This window comes from Polistes dominula, unplaced genomic scaffold, assembly GCF_049000335.1.
Source record: "Polistes dominula isolate Pdom_NZ unplaced genomic scaffold, Pdom_raw_medaka contig_27, whole genome shotgun sequence".
NCBI classification, from domain to species: Eukaryota; Metazoa; Arthropoda; class Insecta; order Hymenoptera; family Vespidae; genus Polistes; species Polistes dominula.
The window spans coordinates 834760-853212 of NW_028300906.1; the positions used below are offsets into that span (position 1 = coordinate 834760).

The 18453-nt window shown below is 28.1% G+C and overlaps 6 protein-coding genes across 6 annotated transcripts; 5 read left to right on the forward strand and 1 right to left on the reverse strand.

The window, feature by feature from the left end:
• The first annotated feature begins 2643 nt into the window (after nt 1-2643).
• On the forward strand, nt 2644-4874 carry LOC107070318 (4-vinylanisole receptor). The gene is made up of 6 exons (XM_015328397.2): nt 2644-3386; nt 3495-3747; nt 3845-3948; nt 4035-4346; nt 4428-4700; nt 4812-4874. Exons 1-6 carry the CDS (start codon nt 3192-3194, stop codon nt 4872-4874), a joined length of 1200 nt encoding a protein of 399 aa, XP_015183883.2. The 5' UTR covers nt 2644-3191.
• Nucleotides 4875-6727: 1853 nt separating this feature from the next.
• Nucleotides 6728-8626, forward strand: LOC107070276 (uncharacterized). The gene is made up of 4 exons (XM_089179738.1): nt 6728-6939; nt 7012-7317; nt 7464-7877; nt 8027-8626. The coding sequence occupies exons 1-4, from the start codon at nt 6748-6750 to the stop codon at nt 8381-8383; spliced, it is 1269 nt and encodes a 422-aa protein (XP_089035864.1). The 5' UTR covers nt 6728-6747; the 3' UTR covers nt 8384-8626.
• Nucleotides 8627-9045: 419 nt separating this feature from the next.
• Nucleotides 9046-11054, forward strand: LOC107070319 (odorant receptor 13a). The gene is made up of 5 exons (XM_089179491.1): nt 9046-9380; nt 9562-9814; nt 9885-9988; nt 10080-10412; nt 10520-11054. The coding sequence occupies exons 1-5, from the start codon at nt 9183-9185 to the stop codon at nt 10811-10813; spliced, it is 1182 nt and encodes a 393-aa protein (XP_089035617.1). The 5' UTR covers nt 9046-9182; the 3' UTR covers nt 10814-11054.
• Nucleotides 11055-11205: 151 nt separating this feature from the next.
• LOC107070317 (glutathione S-transferase 1-1) lies at nt 11206-13491 on the reverse strand. Its single transcript, XM_015328396.2, has 6 exons — nt 13336-13491; nt 12220-12371; nt 12065-12123; nt 11855-11996; nt 11598-11762; nt 11206-11484 (listed from the first exon to the last, which is right to left on the reverse strand). Exons 2-6 carry the CDS (start codon nt 12358-12360, stop codon nt 11338-11340), a joined length of 654 nt encoding a protein of 217 aa, XP_015183882.1. The 5' UTR covers nt 12361-12371; nt 13336-13491; the 3' UTR covers nt 11206-11337.
• A 1647-nt stretch (nt 13492-15138) lies between these two features.
• LOC107070331 (uncharacterized) lies at nt 15139-16279 on the forward strand. Its single transcript, XM_015328422.2, has 4 exons — nt 15139-15306; nt 15656-15844; nt 15918-16079; nt 16161-16279. The coding sequence occupies exons 1-4, from the start codon at nt 15244-15246 to the stop codon at nt 16260-16262; spliced, it is 516 nt and encodes a 171-aa protein (XP_015183908.1). The 5' UTR covers nt 15139-15243; the 3' UTR covers nt 16263-16279.
• Nucleotides 16280-16581: 302 nt separating this feature from the next.
• On the forward strand, nt 16582-18203 carry LOC107070330 (polycomb protein eed-B). Its single transcript, XM_015328421.2, has 2 exons — nt 16582-16689; nt 16842-18203. Exon 2 carries the CDS (start codon nt 16865-16867, stop codon nt 18176-18178), a length of 1314 nt encoding a protein of 437 aa, XP_015183907.1. The 5' UTR covers nt 16582-16689; nt 16842-16864; the 3' UTR covers nt 18179-18203.
• The last annotated feature ends 250 nt before the right edge of the window (nt 18204-18453 follow it).

An 18453-nucleotide genomic window follows, 5' to 3' on the forward strand; every position in this document is an offset into this window, starting at 1 on the left:
TCTTCTCAACAGGAGGAGCAACCACCTGTAACTCTGATCGTGAAAGAGAGGAAAAAAAAATGTGTCTCTCTTCTTCCTCTCTTAAAAAAAAAAAAAGGCTGAATTTCAGTTTTTCCTCTTCTTCTTCTTCTTCCTCTTCTTCTTCTTCTACTTCTACTTCTATTTCTATTTCTATTTCTTCTTCCTCCATTTTCTTTCTTCGTTCTAACATTCTCACCCTCTTCGTAAAACAGCCACCCCAAGCGTTTTTTCCTTTTACGATCATCACCAATCAACGGCAATCGAAGTCGGATCACCAATCACATGCGACGATTCGTCAAAGATACTAACTCTGTAAAAAAAAAAAAAAAAGAAAAAAGAAAAAAACCTTCCTAACCTATTTTCTTTCACATTCTACGACCCTTTACCATTCTTATCCGATGATTATATATCTTCTTCCATGTGTTGGATTATTTATTATTAAATTGTTTATATGATGATTATATATCTTCTTCCATGTGTTGGATTATTTATTATTAAATTGTTTAACAAAAATTTTTTTCTTCCTTTTATATATTTCTTATCATACAAGACAAATTGAAAAATTAAAAAAAAAAATTCATTCAACATTGTCTCTCGGTCATCTCTTTTTTTCATTTGAATTTTATTTTCTTCTATTTTTCTGATTTTCTTTCTTTTTCCTAGTATTGATTAAAATTAATTATTTATATAAAATTCGTGTGTTTATTTTTTTTTTAGTATTGAAAACAATAATCATTGGTATGACAAAAATTGCCAACCGACCGACGTATCGAATGTTCCCCAATCAATGTCGAAACAATTCGACGTTTAATACAATTTTGTTTTTTTTTTTTAATTCTTTCTTCCTTTCTTTCTTGCTTTCCTTCCTTTCTTTCATTCTTTCTTTCTTTCTGTTATTTTCCTCCCTCCCAGTTCCACTCCATTTTTTTTTCTCTCTCTCTCGTCTGGTCCACTTCAACACCACTCGATTGGTATTTTCCCCCATTCGTTTAAAAAAAGCTCGGAAAAATAGTACGAGTGTCGTTAACGTTAAAGTCACCCCATTTCATTTTTTGTTTTGTTTTGTTTTTATTTTTTTTTTTTTTCCATTGAATCAATTCCACCTTTATCTCTTATTATTATTTAATCCTGTTTACTTTTGAACATTAACAAAAAGAGAAAAAATATAATTCACTAACATAAAATTCTTCTTCTTCTTTCGTTGATTCAAAAATAAATCTCGTTATACTCGATTGGTAACTTTTTTCTCAAGAAATTCATCGAAAAATGAAGTTTCGTTGAATTGAATAAAAACAACGTATTGAAAAATTGAGAATAAAGAGAATTTTTCTTTATCCTTATTCTTCTTGTGGTATGACTGAAGAAGAAAGGTCATTTAATAAAAGAACGAATTGAAAAATTGAAAATAAGAAGAAATGTTTTTTTTTTTTTTTTCGAAAATTCGTCATACTCCGTCGGTAATTTTTCAAACAAATTAACCTAAAACGAAGTTTCGTTAAATTTAATAATAAAAGAACGAATTGAAAAATTGAGAATAAAAAGACATTTTTCTTTATCTTATTCTTCATGGTATGATTTAAAAGGTCATGCTCTTCAACTTCACGATACCAAAAGACAAAGATTTTCTTTGCCTCGTTGTAATATCAGAAAAAGAAAAAGAAAAAGGATAAGAGTAGAAGGTGGAGGTGAAGTCGTAGTCTGACCTTTTCATGAATTTTTCTTTTACTTGCTCGAAGCTACCTACACACCACCTCTCTCTCTCTACGTATAATTTGACGTTCCTTCGGTCTGTCATGTTTCAAAAACTTTTGTCTGCAGGAAGGAGGCATCGATCCATGAGACGGAGCTTATGAAAATGCAAAGTGCTTTCGTGGAAATGAGGCTAGATGGAGATTTAACGATTACAAAATAAAATGAAATAAAGAAAAGTTATCTGAGAGAGAGAGAGAGAGAAAATATACTTTAAAACTTTATTAATCAACATTAAAAGGTTTCTTATAACTTAGACATTAAACTGTTTTGTCCAATTATTGTTTATACTTTCATTAAGTCAACTGTCTTTTTCTTAGAATGATTAAAGTTGTTGGAAAAATGTTAACAGAAGAAAATAATTGGAATGGTAAGTTTGAAAATAAAATAAATTAATGCACAATTTTTTTCTTTTCTTTTTTTTTTTTTAGGAGTCTACGATATTTGCAATCAACGATCATTTGAGATATCTACTGTATCGACGGAGTGATATTTCGAATCGTTACTGAAGATAATTATGAAATATTTTGTTTTATAAATCTAGAATTATTACCGATCGTTCGTATCATCAATTTCTATATTATCAACGTGAAATTTTTTGGTGTTATTAATTATTAAATAATAAGTTTATCAATAAAGAAGAATGATGGTAGGAAAGAAAAGGTGAATATTAATTATCGAGGTATCAATCAAAATAGTTTCATTCATTAATATATTAATCGAAGCAATTTTATACTCTATTGTAAATAATTAAATTTCTTAATTAAAACAAAAAATAATATATATTTATACAAGTAAATGTTCATTGAACGTTTTCTCGAATTTCATTTCTCTCAATAAATCAGTCGTGTAGTTCTTCATTGTTTTATAAACTTTAGTTGAACTCATAGTAGTTTACTTCAATCTTCCAAAGTTTCTTAAATTTCACTTTCGCAATGCTTTTCTTCTCTCTCACATTAGCCATTTTGAGAAACTCACTTACTTTCTCCTTTTCTTTGTTCTTTTTTTTATTTTTTTAGTCCCTATTATTTGTTTCGATAATATTGATATATAAAATTGATATACGATGTATATCAATTTTCTGTCCAATCATTTTCTCACCCATTAAAGATGAATCTTTGATATTTTAAATACAACAAAGAAGAACTTTTTAAGTATGAAAAATGTCACCTATTGAAAGACAAGTTTGATTTTCAAAGACATTTTATAAAATCGTACCTTTTTCTTTTCTTTTCTTTTTTATTATATAATTTATTACCTTAAACGTTTGATGTGTGGAAGAAAAAGGTGTTATAGAACTTAGAATTATGGTCTTGTCAAGGAAGTGTCAAGTTTGATGCGTCTGACATCTTTCATTTAAATGCTTACTATATCTGTAATTTAGTTGCACGTGCAAACGATACGATCGTAACGGATAGATTATGGCAAGTAAATCATCTAAGTATTTTTCAATAAGAATAACAGAGTTTCTTATGAGAATCGTTGGTTTTTGGTATCCTGAGACTACTAGAGAAAAATGGATACTCGATGGAATATTATTGTACACTTTATTAGCTATCAGTACTGCTTTGGGCATCGAGTCTATGGATTTTTATTACAGTTCGGGTGATTTTTACGTGAGTTCAATTATAATTAATGTAAAAAGAAAAAAAAGTTTCATCATTCAATGATAATATAGTGAAAATTCGCTAACAACACGAACACAAATAAATATTGTCTTATAGGCGTTAATTTATACAGCGTGCAGTACAATGCCAGTGATAATAGTGTTAATTAAAATAACAATATTTACCCTGCATCGTGAAAAAATGATGAAATTGATTAAATACACCCAAGAGAATTTTTGGTATCAAAAATATGACGATTTCGGTGAAAAGATATTAAATGAGATCGACAATAAAGGAATACTTTTAATGTGTTCCTTTACATTCTTTGTTCAAGGAACTGCCTTTACTTATGCCTTGACACCGATCATAGGTAACGAAAAAATTCGAACAATTTCTTTTAAATCGTTATTATTATTTTTTTCGTATGTGCAATTAATTGTTCTTTTGTGTGTATTAATGGGTCCAAGAAAATTGGGGAAAAAATGATAGCGATAGAATTCTACCATTTAATTTATGGATCGACGTACCAAAAACAACGACTCCTTATTTCGAAGTATTTTTTACGATTGAGGTAATTTCACTTATTATACACCCAATTACATTTTCATTATTGATCGGATTTATTTTCTAACATCTCGGACATTTTTCATTTGGCAGACTCTCGCCTTAATACACACGGCCCTTTGTTTTACCTCTTTCGATAATTTCTTATGTCTTCTAAGCATACACGCAGCTGGCCAATTCAAAATACTTCAATACAAACTTAAGAACATTTTTGATTGGGATTTGATGGATTTTTCGAAACAATCTGTTTCAATTAATTACGACAAACTTGTGGATTGTGTTAAAAGGCATAACGAATTAATCAATTATGTGAAAAAATTGGAACGAATCTTTAGTTACACTATGATGTGTCAACTGTTGATATCAAGCATTTTACTTTGCGTTGCTGGATTTCAAGTTTTCCTGGTAAATAAATATTATTTTCTTTTGTTTTATATATATATATTGTAATCGAATTAATAACTTTCCTCCATTAAAAATATATAGTCACAAGGAACGTTAATTAGACGAACGATATTCATCGCTCACATCAATGCAGGCTTCTTTCAACTCGTCATAATAACTATGACCGCCAACGAGATATTGATAGCAAGTCAAGCCGTGAGCGATGGCGCCTATGCCTCAAATTGGCCATCTTTGCCACCCAAAAATTTAACCAAAATCAAAACCAGTCTTATAATGATCATGATCCGTTCCAGAAAACCATGTTGCATAACAGCCGGTGGATTCTTTCCTGTATCTCTCGAAACATTTACGGCGGTAATTTAAATTTCATTCTATAACAACTTTATTTTCTCTAGAAAAAATATCAAACTTATTATTATTATTATAATTAGATCTAATTGTCAAGGTTTCTTGTTTATTTTCTAGGTTTTGAGCACAGCGGCTTCTTATTTCGCGTTATTGAGAAAATTCGACGACGAAAATGATTGAAGTTTTTCCTTTGTTTTATTTTGTTTTGTTTTTTTTCTTAAATATATAAATCAAATTTACATTAGGAATCCTGTAGGAGGGATGTGCCATTCATATTCAGCTCATGTGCCATTGGCTGAAAATTTTGGCGGACCGCTTGAATTTATAATAATTTTTTCGTTTAACCTATTCTATTTTAATATAAATTTGTAATTATCATTAAATATAGTTCATTTTTTTTTCTGTATTCGATGCAATTCATTATTTCATAATTATTTCAATGTTTGAATCATTCGCGCGCAAAATCGAGTTCCGGTCCCCCAACAATGTACATGACGCATCCCTCCTATAGGATCCCTAATTTACATCAAACAAATTTAATATCAATAATATTATATATGTAATACCGTGTGCTATTATAATTAATCCATTTGCACTCCGCACAACTTTCGACGCTGGGTAGCAGCAACAACTCCGCGCGATTTCGTGGCAGAAAAATGGCACATGTACAGACCCTCGTATTATTTAGTATAACTTTGGAACCAAGTAATGGATTCTAATGATATTGAACTTATATTAATCTGTAAACATCAAGGAACATATTTATCTAAAGAACTTTCACCAAAAGAACTTATTTACCAAGAGAATGTGTGTATGTGTGTTTGTAATAGCATTGCAATTGAAAAGAAAGCGAACGTATTCCATAGAATTTGAAATGTGACATTATTTGATAATATTTCTTTGTACATTATAAATCTTACTATAAAATGCGAGATATGCTCCCATAAAAACCTTTCTTTTACAAATTCTTCTTATCGTTCTTCTCAAATTTTGCCAAAAAGTTTTCAGACCGTCGTGAGCACCCGTCTCGCATTCTCTTCCAACACAAAACCCCTCTGACATTTTGTTTTTTATATATCTTTGTTATTTTACTATATTTTGATTCGATGTCTTGTGCTATTTTAAGAGAAAACATCAGGGAAACATGCATGTCTCAAAAAGTTGTGCTGAAATAACTTAATTCACCGTAATCACTAATAATCTTTAATGTCTCATACAGTGAGACAGCGGAGTGCAAAGGGTTAATAATTGAATTTACAATTTTCAACTATTGATAATTTAATTATGAAGTCGTTAAGAAACGACGATTATATTACTTTTTTTTTTTTGTATCTTTCATTATCATCCCTCTCCGTGTTATTTTAAGGTTTTCCACTATTCTTTCTGTTCTATCCGTGTATTTTATTCGTTAAACTATCCCACGTTACAACCCTCTTTCTTTCTCTCCCATGTTCTCAAGAAGACACGAAACTATTATTATTCCTATTCTTTGATCTATTCCACAATCACTCAGCCGTCATTTTTCTTCATACTCTATAATCCCAATATCGACTATCTTTTTATTTCAACTATATTTCTACCTCGTTGAAAGATCTTAATAATTTATCCCGTATTCCGTTTATAAGTAGTATACTTTTCATTAGAATTTTTTGTCCTTCTCACTTTTTTTTTCTTGTCATAATCAATTCATCGATAAAAACCTTTGTTCTTTTCCTTAAAAAAAAAAAAAGAAAAAAAAGAATCATATATAATAAATTGACTTTTAACATTACTATCCTATCATACACACAAAAATTATTAATATGATAAAAATAATAATTTGATTATCGTAAGTCCATTCGCCGTTTCGTTTCCTTTCATGTTTCCTTATAGATGTTGGTTTTTTTTTTTTTTTCTTAAAGAAAAGAAATTTATCTATCTGTCTGTCTCATTTTGTTCCAATGTATTATTACTCAACTTTAAATTAATAATCAATAGAAGAAAAAAAGAACACGTTAGAATCTTCAAGATTTCAAATGATCATCATCGACGTTAGTATATCACGTGAGAAACAATGAAGAACAAATCTAAATTTTTATCGGTTAACGTGGCACGATTTTTAATGAAAACTGTTGGTTTTTGGACAGCGGATACGATTAATGAACAACGTTTATTAAATGTAATATTTGCTTATACCATCTTTGCAATTGCTTTAGCTTTATGGATCGAGGCTTACGATTTTTATATTAGCTTTGGTGAATTTTACGTGAGTACTTAGATTATTTGATATCTTAAATTGTCGTTTAAACATTAAATTATTCTATTAAATGTTTTGTAGGCTATTACGTATACCGCTTGCAGTTCGATGCCAGTTGCAGTAATTATAATGAAGATAATTATTTTTCTACGTAATCGTAAAGACATGATGAGATTAATACGATATACGGAAAAGAATTTTTGGTTCAACGAGTATGACGAATTTGGTGAAAAGATATTAAACGACGTTAATATGAAAGGAAGCATTTTAATTTGTTGTTTCACATGTTGCGTTCAAAGTACTGTATATACTTACATGTTAACTCCTATAATAGGTATATTATTATTATTATTATTGTCATTAGTTATTTCGGTATTCAATTTTTGTGTCCTTTAATTTGAATGATTTTATTCGTAGAAAATATTGGCAAAAATGAGACAGACAGAATTCTTCCTTTCAATGTTTGGTTGGGTGGTTTGGACACACATTTATCACCATATTTCGAAATTGCATTTATAATGGAGGTGTAACGCAACGATAATTTATTTATTAATAATAATAATAATAATCATTCGAATTATTTTGTTAATAATGGTCATATATCATTTTCGCAGATTATCGCGTTGATACATTCGGGACTTTGTTTCTGTTGTTTCGACAATTTTTTATGTCTGTTAAATTTAACAGTAGCCGGACAATTTCGTATACTTCAACATCGATTAGAAATATTGTTGGATAAAAGTGTATTGTGTTATATGACTCAGGATAAAGTTTGTCAAGACGAGGATGCACGAGAAACTTTTGAAGAATTCAAAAGATGCGTTAAACATCATCGTATGCTTATCGATTATGTCGAACAATTGGAAAAGATATTTACGATGTCAACATTGTGTCAATTATTGATGTCCGGTATTTTATTATGTGTTGCTGGATTTCAAGTTTTCCTGGTAAATTGAATAACAACAAAAATTACTTACTTTTTTTTATTCTTTTACTTACCAAATATTAACTATTGCAATAATTCATTTTATAGATCATGTTTTATTCTTCGTTGATTAATTGTCTCCTTTGTCTTTTGTTTTCTTTTTATTAAAAGGCACGTGGAATTATAATACGTCAATTAATATTCATAGCCCATATCAATGGTTGTTTCTTCCAATTATTTGTAATAACATTAGCCGCTAATGAAGTAATCATCGAGAGTCGTGCAGTAGGTGACGCTGCATATAATGCTAATTGGCAGACATTATCTTACGAACCATATAAAAATATTCGAATGGGAATCATTACGATTATGGCTAGAGCTGATCGACCATGTTACATTACAGCTGGTGGCTTTTTTCCTGTTTCCCTTGAAACATTTATGGCGGTAATTAATCTTCGTCATTATTATCCACAAAATTCTTATTCTCACTTATCTATAATATTATTGAAAAATAATATAATTTATTAATTTTAAGGTATTAAGTACTGCGGCATCGTACTTCGCGTTGTTACGTAAGTTTGCCGAAGATGAAGAATCGAAAGGTGAAACGATGATTTCTTAATCTTGTTTCTGTTTAAAAATTCAAAGTACAAAATATTTACTTACTTCTCGTATTAATTTTATTAATCAAAGAATATTATTACGTATGAAATAATGTTAACTATGATTTATCATTTTTATCAGATATTTTTAAAACAGTTTTTCTTCCTCCTATCATCGTCAATAGAAATTCCCGATTGTTATTTCTATTAAAATTATTTTTCTAATTGTAATACACGAATACACGAAAATTCATCACTATACTGCACAGTTTGACTGCACTGACAATCAGATTCGATACTAAAATATTCGACACTTGTGACTGCTTTCACAGATCAGATATATTTCGTGTCTAACAAAAAAAAAAAAAAAAAGAAAAAACACTGACACCTAAAAATGACCGTAATCATTTTTACCAGATCGAAGAAAATCTCCTCAAAAATCTCCTCGTCTTTGATCGGTACAAATCCAAAAATGAAGATTATAGACCACGATAGAGGTATTCGTAGAAGACCTAAGTTTCTAGCATGACAAGTATCATTAAATCCTGACGAAAGATAACAAAAGATGACAATAGATCAAAGCTAAAACTGACAACTAACAATGACAGCTACTTATTATGATAATCATTCGTCACAAGTCAACGTCAAAAAAGACACCTATCGTTTTAGATTCGAGTATAGTCGAATAAGTAATCCTAACACGCACATGTTCATACATACACACCATGCAGGAGGATCATGTAGAACAAGACATATCGATAATATTGACCATCTTTTTCATGAAATTTGCCGGTTTTTGGTTAGCCGCCAATCCATCGGAACAATTTTTAAGACGAATTGCATTGTATTACACTGCTGGTGCTGTATCTTTCGCAGTTTACGTCGAAGTAACAGATTTTTATTATTCCCGAGACGATTTCTCCGTGAGTTTATTATTACCATTATTATTAGTAAACATTTAATCCTTTCGTTAAATATTTATATATATATATATATCGTGATATTAATACTACAGGACCTTTTTTTATGGTCCTGTAACAACGAAAGGATTAATCAAATTGTTCTAATATTAATTTAATATTATTAATAACGTTCGTTATACAGGAGACGATTTATATCATGTGCAATACTATGACCCTCGTAATGGTTTTATGTAAAATGTTTATATTATCAGTTCATCGTAGAAAATTTTTATATCTCATCAAATACATGCAAGATTATTTTTGGAATTCTCATTACGAGCCCTATGAAAATACGATCATTAAGGATTGTAGAAAACAATGTACGTACTTTGTTTGTTCGTTCACTTTCTTCGCTCAGGGTACCGTTTTTACTTACGTTGTAACACCAATTGTTGGTAAGTGTTTTTTTATTGATGATTAATTAATTCGATGATAGATCATAGATCTTTTTGTATAGTTTTGTAGAAAACATTGGTAAAAACGAATCTGATAGGATACTTCCATTTACAATGTGGGTTGATCTACCTTTTTCTATGACACCGTATTTTGAAGCAACTTTCGTAATACAGGTATTTTATTTTAATAATTAATATATATATATATATATTATAACATATCGTTTCATAATCTCCGAAAATTTGTCCGTTTATCATATTCTAGGTATTATCCCTCTATACCGTTGGCATTTGTTATTTCTGCTTTGACAATTTATTATGTATCATGAACCTTCACACAGCAGCCCAATTTCGTATTTTGCAACATCGTTTAATGAAAATTGATCATGAGAAAAAAATAGATAACAACGACAATTGTGATTCTTATTCGATTAATCGATTACAATTTGTTTATAATAAACTTAAGAAATGTATTGAACAACATCAAATGCTTATCAATTATTGCGACGATTTAAATCACGTATTTACATTTATTATACTTGGTCAGGTATTGCTCTTCAGTATATTGATATGTCTTGTGGGCTATGAAATACTTATAGTGAGTAGAAAAAATATTATAAAAAATAATGAAACCTTTTGTAATTTTTTGTATTATATGAAAAATAATTATGTATGATTTTGAATTTGTTTATGCACTTTTTTTAGGCAGATACAGCTCCAACTAGACGCGCCAGTTTTATATTTTATATGACAGGTACACTGATACAATTGATGATGTTCACATTTAGTTGTAATATATTGACAGAAGAAAGTAGGGACGTTGCTGAAGCAGCATATTCATCATCATGGATGTCTATGCCCTTAAATAAAATTGGTAAAGTCTTGAGGAATGATATTTTACTGATTATTATGAGATCACGTAAACCTTGCAGCCTATCTGCCGGTGGATTCTTCAATGTATCTTTGGAAACTTATACAGCAGTAAAATTGTCTTTTTAATTATGTTTTTTTTTTCCCCCAATGAATTTTTAAACAATTTCTCAATATCAAATTGAATTTCATTTTTAGGTAATGAGTACCGCAATGTCGTACTTTACTTTACTCAGACAACGCAGTTTGGAAGTAGTTGGTGTTTGATTGATCTACGTTATACAAAAATTAGCTCTCTTTATAAATGATCTTTTAAATAAATCTTATTTTAAAGTTTAATTACTATTCTCTTATATATTGTCTACTTAATTGTATTATGAACAGAAATGAAATCTGTATTGCCTTTGATTTCATGTATTACCGATGATGATGTTGTTACTACAGTCGTAACTTTACATTCTCGATAGAATGTTGTTTTTTCTTTTGATTTGTTTAAAATAATGCAAAAAACACTCTTATCGTACTATATAGTACTAATATTTATTATTAGACGGAAAAAAATAAAAAAATAAAAACAAACAAATAGAAATTTGTAAAAGGTGCAAATTATAATAGTTTTTTCATATATGAATATAAATTGTGTTGACAAAAATTTACTTCTTCTTATTAAGAGTATCCATCAAAGCTTTGAAAGCTTTTATACTTGCAGTACGAATTTCATCGTATTTCACAATTTCAGATTTAACACGCTTAAACCACTTACTAACATTCTGAAATTTACTGAAATCATATTCCATAAGCTGAAAATAATAATAATAATAATAATGAGATCAAACAAATTGTCTACGAATTATCTGAAGTAAATTATATCAAATTAATTAATTATTCTCATATTTTGTGTTACATATTTTACCTCAAAATTAGAAACAGTGGTTGCTATAGAATGATCGGCTATCGTCAAATTTTTACCAGCGACGTATGGATCCTTTTCTAAAAATTTATCAAGAAATTCGAAAGCTTTTTCAATCTTCTCGTATTTGGTATTATCTTTAGGTGCTCCAGCAAAGATCATTGGATACTATATGAACAAACATGTCACTTTTATAAGTATGTCATTATTAATTTATAATTAATTATTATAAAACATATACGTATATATATATAACTTACGTAATATTCGGCAAACGATTGATACAAAATATTAGCGTCAAAGAACAATCTTTGATTAACAATGGCACGTTTCTTTGGATCTTTTGGATACAATGAATCATTCTTTCCATACTGATCTACCAAGTATCCCATAATTGCACGACTGTGAGAAAATAATTATTCATTATCTCGTAACAATGTTAAATAATAGCGCGGAATAATTGGACATACCTTTCCCATAAGTAAAAACCATTATCATCGATGGTAGGGATAGTGTGTTGTGGATTCATCTACGATAAATCATAATTGTTTTTTTTTTTATTATTTAACAAAATGAAACGAACTTTTTTTGTTTCAAATGAATTCAATTGAAATATATGTTTTACCTTTAAAAATTCCGGTTGTAAATGTTCACCTGTCATTAAATTAGTTTCTTTCAAATTTAAATTAACTCCAACAGCAGCGGCTGTCAAACGAACAGCCGAGCATGGTGCACTTCCTGGTGTTTGATAAAGATCGATCGGCATTTTGTCTCGTTCTATGAAATAATATAACAACATTATATATTTAAATTCTATTGTCACCTTGATTAACAATAGAATTATATTAAAAAATAATTTTTACAACAATCAATATTTCATCATTGATCAAATTTATTTGAATGTTATTTCTTATCATCATAGATAATGAAAAGAAAAACAAACACTGTTTATCTTTGATAGATCTGATTATCTAACTCTTACCACGACAGACGGTGCATTTGAAACAAATGTTCAAACTTATAATATTATATGTAACATATTTCTTTTTTTTCTGATCGAAATTTATCTGCAAAATCTCGAATTATTATTATTAACAATTTAAACTTTTACAGAGTTAAAAAAAGATAAATTACGAATTGTCTTTATTTATTCTATCAAAAAAAAAAAAACGTCCAGCTTACAATTAGAGTTTTACGGTATTGTAATTCCGTCTCTAATTTAAAAAAAAAAAAATTATAAAATTATATAAAGAATATTAAATGTAACATTTTGTACAATTTTGTTAATTAAATTATACGAAACAATTGACTAAACCAAACATCATTCACAAGGACACTTTTCATTTGCCTATCGTTGATGGAAATAAAACATTTTATACATTGGAGCTTACGAATTCAAAAAAAAAAATAGAAAAAAAAATATATATATATATAAATAATTACACGCAGCAATCATGCTCAAAGATAAAATGAATACATGCATTCGTTTAAAGATTTTGAAACATCGTAACAAATCACGATTCATCTCAATTCAAGGTCAAATGTCTGGAACGTTCTCTCTTTCAATCTTGCCTAGTTTCACACATTTAATATACAAACTTTGATCGATGTTCACTAAACTACAGACATTTCAATGAATATTATAATTTCACTAAAAATTTGTTATTAGAACACATGCCTTTGTTAAATATAATAATAATAATAATCAAGAGATAATATGAAAATATTAATCTAAACAAACCTGTTTTTTGACTTAAATGGCTTGTGAATGTTTTCAAGTTGATTGTTACAGTCACTCTGATCTAATACCGGTTCTACAAGCTTTCTATATAAATGGTGACAACTACTGTGCTGCCTCTCTCGTTGGCAAGTATTCTGCTCACCAAGAGAGAGAAAGATAAAGTGAAACACAGAGAGAGAGAGAGAGAGAAACATAAAAATATTATTCTAGGTTGTTCTGTAATATTACAGTTTAACGATGACAACCATGGGCGTTGCTATTTGCCCTTTTTTCGATAAGCATCATTTTACATACATTTATATTTTATCTCACATCAGTTAACTTTAACAAGTTTCAATATATTTTTTTTTTTTATTTAATCTTTATTTTTTAATATCCTTGTTTTTTGTTTTTTGTTTTCAATTACCACAACTGTGTGTTTCTACTTAGTAAAATATTTATGGAAATATGCTAAAAGAATTTTTTAATCATTACCAAACATGGTTATTGATTTATTACTTCTTGTTAAATATTCCATTTGATTTTTTTTTTGTTTTTTTTATAACCTTGTTCCTTTTTAACACAGTTATTAACACAGTTATTTATCAAATATCCTTCGATCATTTTTTTTTTCTTTTTTCCTGGTATCGCACTTAAAAGATGAATAATTCTTATGTTTTTTTTTTACTTTCTATTTTTAAACATTACATTGTTTGTATGTTGTAACATTTAAAAATAGCATATCATTCTTCAATGTATAGTTAGAAACTTTTCTTATCGCTTTTTTTAAATGACTCGACAATATCTTCAAAAAAACAATGAAGAAAATGTCTAAATCATTGATGATATTTAAATTTTATTGATCAATCTTGTTTGGAAACTAATTAATCGAATTCTACGAATTTGTTATAATGTTAAATATTTTAATTATTTATATATATATAAATGAATATTTGTATATTGTAAAATGTATAATTATATTGAGGAGAATCTCACTAATAAAAAGGTACGAATTATTTAATTCTTTCACGTAGCTTTCGATCGATATTTCAAGGACATTTACTTGATGTGTTATTTTTTATTATAATAAAGTCAACATCATCAACGATAATTGTTGTTTTTTATATAAGCATGACTTGCATTATATTGCTAGTTTCCAAATGATACTTCTTATTTCAATTTAATTTAAAAGAGTAATCAATAATAATTGCATTAAAATAGAATGATAGATATCTTTCGTAAAATTTGATAAAACTTTACTTTTTACAAATAAAACCGAATTCTTACATAATATAGAAAAGCATCCTGCTTTGTCATTGTTTAATGCCACTTAATACAACCTACTGTGACTCAACAACATTCAGAAAAGAAATAACATTTTTCTTTTTATCTTTGTCAAACGATAATCATTATGGAAAGTAAATACGGTATTTTAAATAAAACTAGAACGAGTTAGTAATTATTTATTTGTTAAATTCAAACGATAACGTGTTGCATAAATTATTTGTTCAAAAAAAACAAAAACCATAAATATATTATTTCAAAGGTACTTTAAGAAATAATAATTATAACAATGATGAGTTTCTTGAATCTTTTAAATAATTAACGTAATAAATGTCATTCGTTGATAATGCAGATCTCAATAAACTACTTTTATCGACTATTATTAAAGTTCTCATCAGTTTATGATAAGGTAGAAATTTATTTTAACATTGCCATCTGAAACAACATAGTTATAAAAGTAAACACCAATCAGAATGTAGCATTAAAACCAGTGCTCATTTGATTGGTTCTAATTGATAAATAATTATATTCTCTTTCATACGATTGTCATCGTTGCAATTGGCTACAGTAACTAAAATTGCGCGGTTTAAAATAAGATTCAAAAATTGATTTTACAAATTTTTCTGACATTTAACAAATTTTAATATGAGTAAAATTCTTCAAAGTTTTGATGGTGTTCAAGGAAACGACGTTTATATATCATTCTTAGTATGATTGAAATTTATTATTTTTTAAATAATTTTTCAAATATGTATTTAATGTTTTCCAATAATTTTCTAGTTTATTATCTAAATTTTATTGTATTTTTGTTTACATATTTCTATACAGTGTATAAATAAGTGTGTGTTAGTTATTATTCATTACAAAATATCAAATAAAATAATTGTATCTTTGACATTAATTGTATATAAAACATTTATAGGTTATGTATATTTATATATATGATATGTTGACTATGTATATATGAGATTATTAGAACATCTATTTTATAAACTACGTATTTCAAAATTTTACTATATTATCTAGTAGAAATAATAAGAAAATTAAATATATCTAGGTAGTAGGTAAATCAGCATTATGTAAACTTTTATCGGATGGACTTCACGTGAATGCAAAAGAAAATAACTGGCACATAGAAGTACACAAATGTGAATCCATATCAGAAGTATTAGAGAACAACATTTCTATACAAATTGATTTCATCATTTTTGCATATGATTCATTAATGTCTGCATCGATAGACTGGGTAAATGATTTTATTCATTCAATATCTTTTTCATCATTAAACTAATAATTATTATTTTTCAATCTTATCTTAGATTGAGACAAATATAGGTCTAATAGATGAACATTTTGTAATATCTGGTGCTTGCTGTTTAGTGCATGATAACAGTACATTAGATGTAATGGGTTTTGTATTTCATAATTTAAAAGAAATACGCAAGAAATATAACATACGATTTTTATCTACCAAGATTTCTGTAAGTTTTTGCATCAAATAATTATTTATATAATTTCTTTTTAGATCAATTTTCTAATTAAAATTTTATTTATCTTTTCAGGATCCTAAACAATTTAATGACTTAATAAACAGAATATTAACTTTAGCATCGACAATATTAGGATTAGAAAATGAAATACCTACAATAATAAATACACCATGAAATGATTATATCAAATATTGCATATCTACATGTATTTATATACACACATTCATTTCTCTACGTATTTTATAACCTAACCTTTTTTAATGGCATGGTTTAAACCTATCTTAGAGTAAGTTATCTGTCATTGGATATTGAATTTTTATTTTCTGAACAGTACCATCTAGTGAATTCACCTATGTACTAGCATGATAACCAATCAGATTGATAGAAAATTGGTAAATGTTTTACCAACCGAATAAAAATTTGTGTTAATATTTCTATAATTTAGCTTGCACGTTCTGTATGAAATTTATTTCAGTTTGATTTTATTATGGACGTTACCGTACGCTTAACAACACGTTTTCTGTTCGTGCTTTTTTTTTATCAACGTTATAACATAAATTTGATACATTAAATGTTACTCAATAATTAAATAAGAAAACAGGTGATTATCGTTCACATTATTTATGAATATATACCTTGAAAAATCTTTTAAATAATATTTTCATTATACTTTAAAAGAGAGACAAAATATATACACATACATTTACATATTTTTGTTGGATAATATGTAATATATTTACTAATATTACTCAGGATATTAATATTTGATTTCTAAAATGAAAAGAACTTCGAATAAATGTCAAGCATACGTGTCGAGTGTAGAAGACAGTGAGAATGAAAGTGATGAAACAGAATGTAGTATTGGTAGTAATTCTACAGCCGGTACTCATCGTAGTGATACACCAACACGTAATGCTCGTTATAAAAGGAAAGGAAGAAGAAGAAGTAAGACAGCAAAGAGCAAACCATGCAATGACAAACAGCTTTACAAATTTTGTTGTAGTATAAAAGAAGATCATGGTCAACCGCTCTTTGGAGTACAATTTAATCATCATTTGAAAGCAGATCAACCATTAATGTTTGCTTCCGTAGGAGGAACACGTGTAAGCATTTATGAATGTCCACCACATGGTAACATTAAATTACGCCAATGTTATACAGATCCTGATTCCGAAGAAATTTTTTATACATGTACTTGGACTTACGATGATAATCAAAAACCATTATTAGCTGTAGCAGGATCTCGAGGAGTTATAAGAGTAATTAGTACAGTATCAATGACTTGTATCAAACATTACATCGGTCATGGTCATGCAATAAATGAATTGAAAACTCATCCTAAAGATTGTAACATATTACTATCTGCGTCTAAGGATCATGCGTTGAGGTTATGGAATATTAAATCGGATGTATGTATAGCAATTTTTGGTGGTGTAGAAGGCCACAGAGATGAAGTGTTAAGTGCAGATTTTGATATATTGGGTCAACGAATTATATCATGTGGAATGGATCATGCTTTGAAACTTTGGTCGTTAAATAAACCAAATATGAAAGCAGCTATCGAGCAGTCATATCATTCTAATCTTAGTAGAAATGGAAGACCATTTGATTCTATACTTCAACATTTTCCAGACTTCACAACACGTGATGTACATCGTAATTATGTTGATTGTGTTAAGTGGTACGGTGACTTTATTTTAAGCAAATCTTGTGAGAATTGTATTGTATGCTGGAAACCAGGACGTCTTGAAAATGACAAATTAAATAATGGAGAAACAAGTGCTACTGTTTTACATCGTTTTGAATTCAAAGAGTGTGATATCTGGTTTATTAGATTTTCTATGGATTTTATGCAAAGTACTATAGCTTTAGGAAATCAAATTGGTAAAACATATGTATGGGACTTGGAAGTTGATGAACCTGGTCAAGCACGTTGTTGGACATTAATAAATCCACGTTGTAATGCAGCAATACGACAAACTAGCCTAAGTCGAGATGGCAAAGTATTATTGTGTGTTTGCGATGATGCTACCATTTGGAGATGGAATCGTGAAACTCGTGATAGTCGTGAAAATGTAACTAATAATTAACAATTTAAAATAAAAAAAAACTAACAGTAGAACTCGTTATGTTTCAAAGAAACATATTAATTTAGTACATATTTTATACATAAACAATTATTACAAAGCATTTTGTAACAATTTTATAACTGTATTGATAGTTATAACATATAACTATGACATTTCATATTGTTTTGTTATGTACAATCCATTATAAATTTACTCCAGAATAAACTAATCTTTAATAAGAAATAGTTTCTTTTAATTATAGCTATATATATATAACATTGATATTTTTACTTTTT

Bases quoted from the DNA above. Each gene is read 5' to 3' on its own strand.
- LOC107070318 (XM_015328397.2), top strand. From the start codon at position 3,192: ATGGCAAGTAAATCATCTAAGTATTTTTCAATAAGAATAACAGAGTTT. The intron at 3,748-3,844 runs GTAACGAAAAAA...AATGGGTCCAAG, and splicing joins TGCCTTGACACCGATCATAG to AAAATTGGGGAAAAAATGAT. The intron at 4,701-4,811 runs GTAATTTAAATT...TTTATTTTCTAG, and splicing joins CTCTCGAAACATTTACGGCG to GTTTTGAGCACAGCGGCTTC.
- LOC107070276 (XM_089179738.1), top strand. From the start codon at position 6,748: ATGAAGAACAAATCTAAATTTTTATCGGTTAACGTGGCACGATTTTTA. The intron at 6,940-7,011 runs GTGAGTACTTAG...AATGTTTTGTAG, and splicing joins TTAGCTTTGGTGAATTTTAC to GCTATTACGTATACCGCTTG. The intron at 7,878-8,026 runs GTAAATTGAATA...TTTTATTAAAAG, and splicing joins CTGGATTTCAAGTTTTCCTG to GCACGTGGAATTATAATACG.
- LOC107070319 (XM_089179491.1), top strand. From the start codon at position 9,183: ATGCAGGAGGATCATGTAGAACAAGACATATCGATAATATTGACCATC. The intron at 9,989-10,079 runs GTATTTTATTTT...ATCATATTCTAG, and splicing joins AAGCAACTTTCGTAATACAG to GTATTATCCCTCTATACCGT. The intron at 10,413-10,519 runs GTGAGTAGAAAA...CACTTTTTTTAG, and splicing joins TGGGCTATGAAATACTTATA to GCAGATACAGCTCCAACTAG.
- LOC107070317 (XM_015328396.2), bottom strand. From the start codon at position 12,360: ATGCCGATCGATCTTTATCAAACACCAGGAAGTGCACCATGCTCGGCT. The intron at 11,997-12,064 runs GTATGTCCAATT...ATTTTCTCACAG, and splicing joins GGTTTTTACTTATGGGAAAG to TCGTGCAATTATGGGATACT. The intron at 11,763-11,854 runs GTAAGTTATATA...TTGTTCATATAG, and splicing joins AATCGTTTGCCGAATATTAC to TATCCAATGATCTTTGCTGG.
- LOC107070331 (XM_015328422.2), top strand. From the start codon at position 15,244: ATGAGTAAAATTCTTCAAAGTTTTGATGGTGTTCAAGGAAACGACGTT. The intron at 15,307-15,655 runs GTATGATTGAAA...AAATATATCTAG, and splicing joins ACGTTTATATATCATTCTTA to GTAGTAGGTAAATCAGCATT. The intron at 15,845-15,917 runs GTAAATGATTTT...ATCTTATCTTAG, and splicing joins TGTCTGCATCGATAGACTGG to ATTGAGACAAATATAGGTCT.
- LOC107070330 (XM_015328421.2), top strand. From the start codon at position 16,865: ATGAAAAGAACTTCGAATAAATGTCAAGCATACGTGTCGAGTGTAGAA.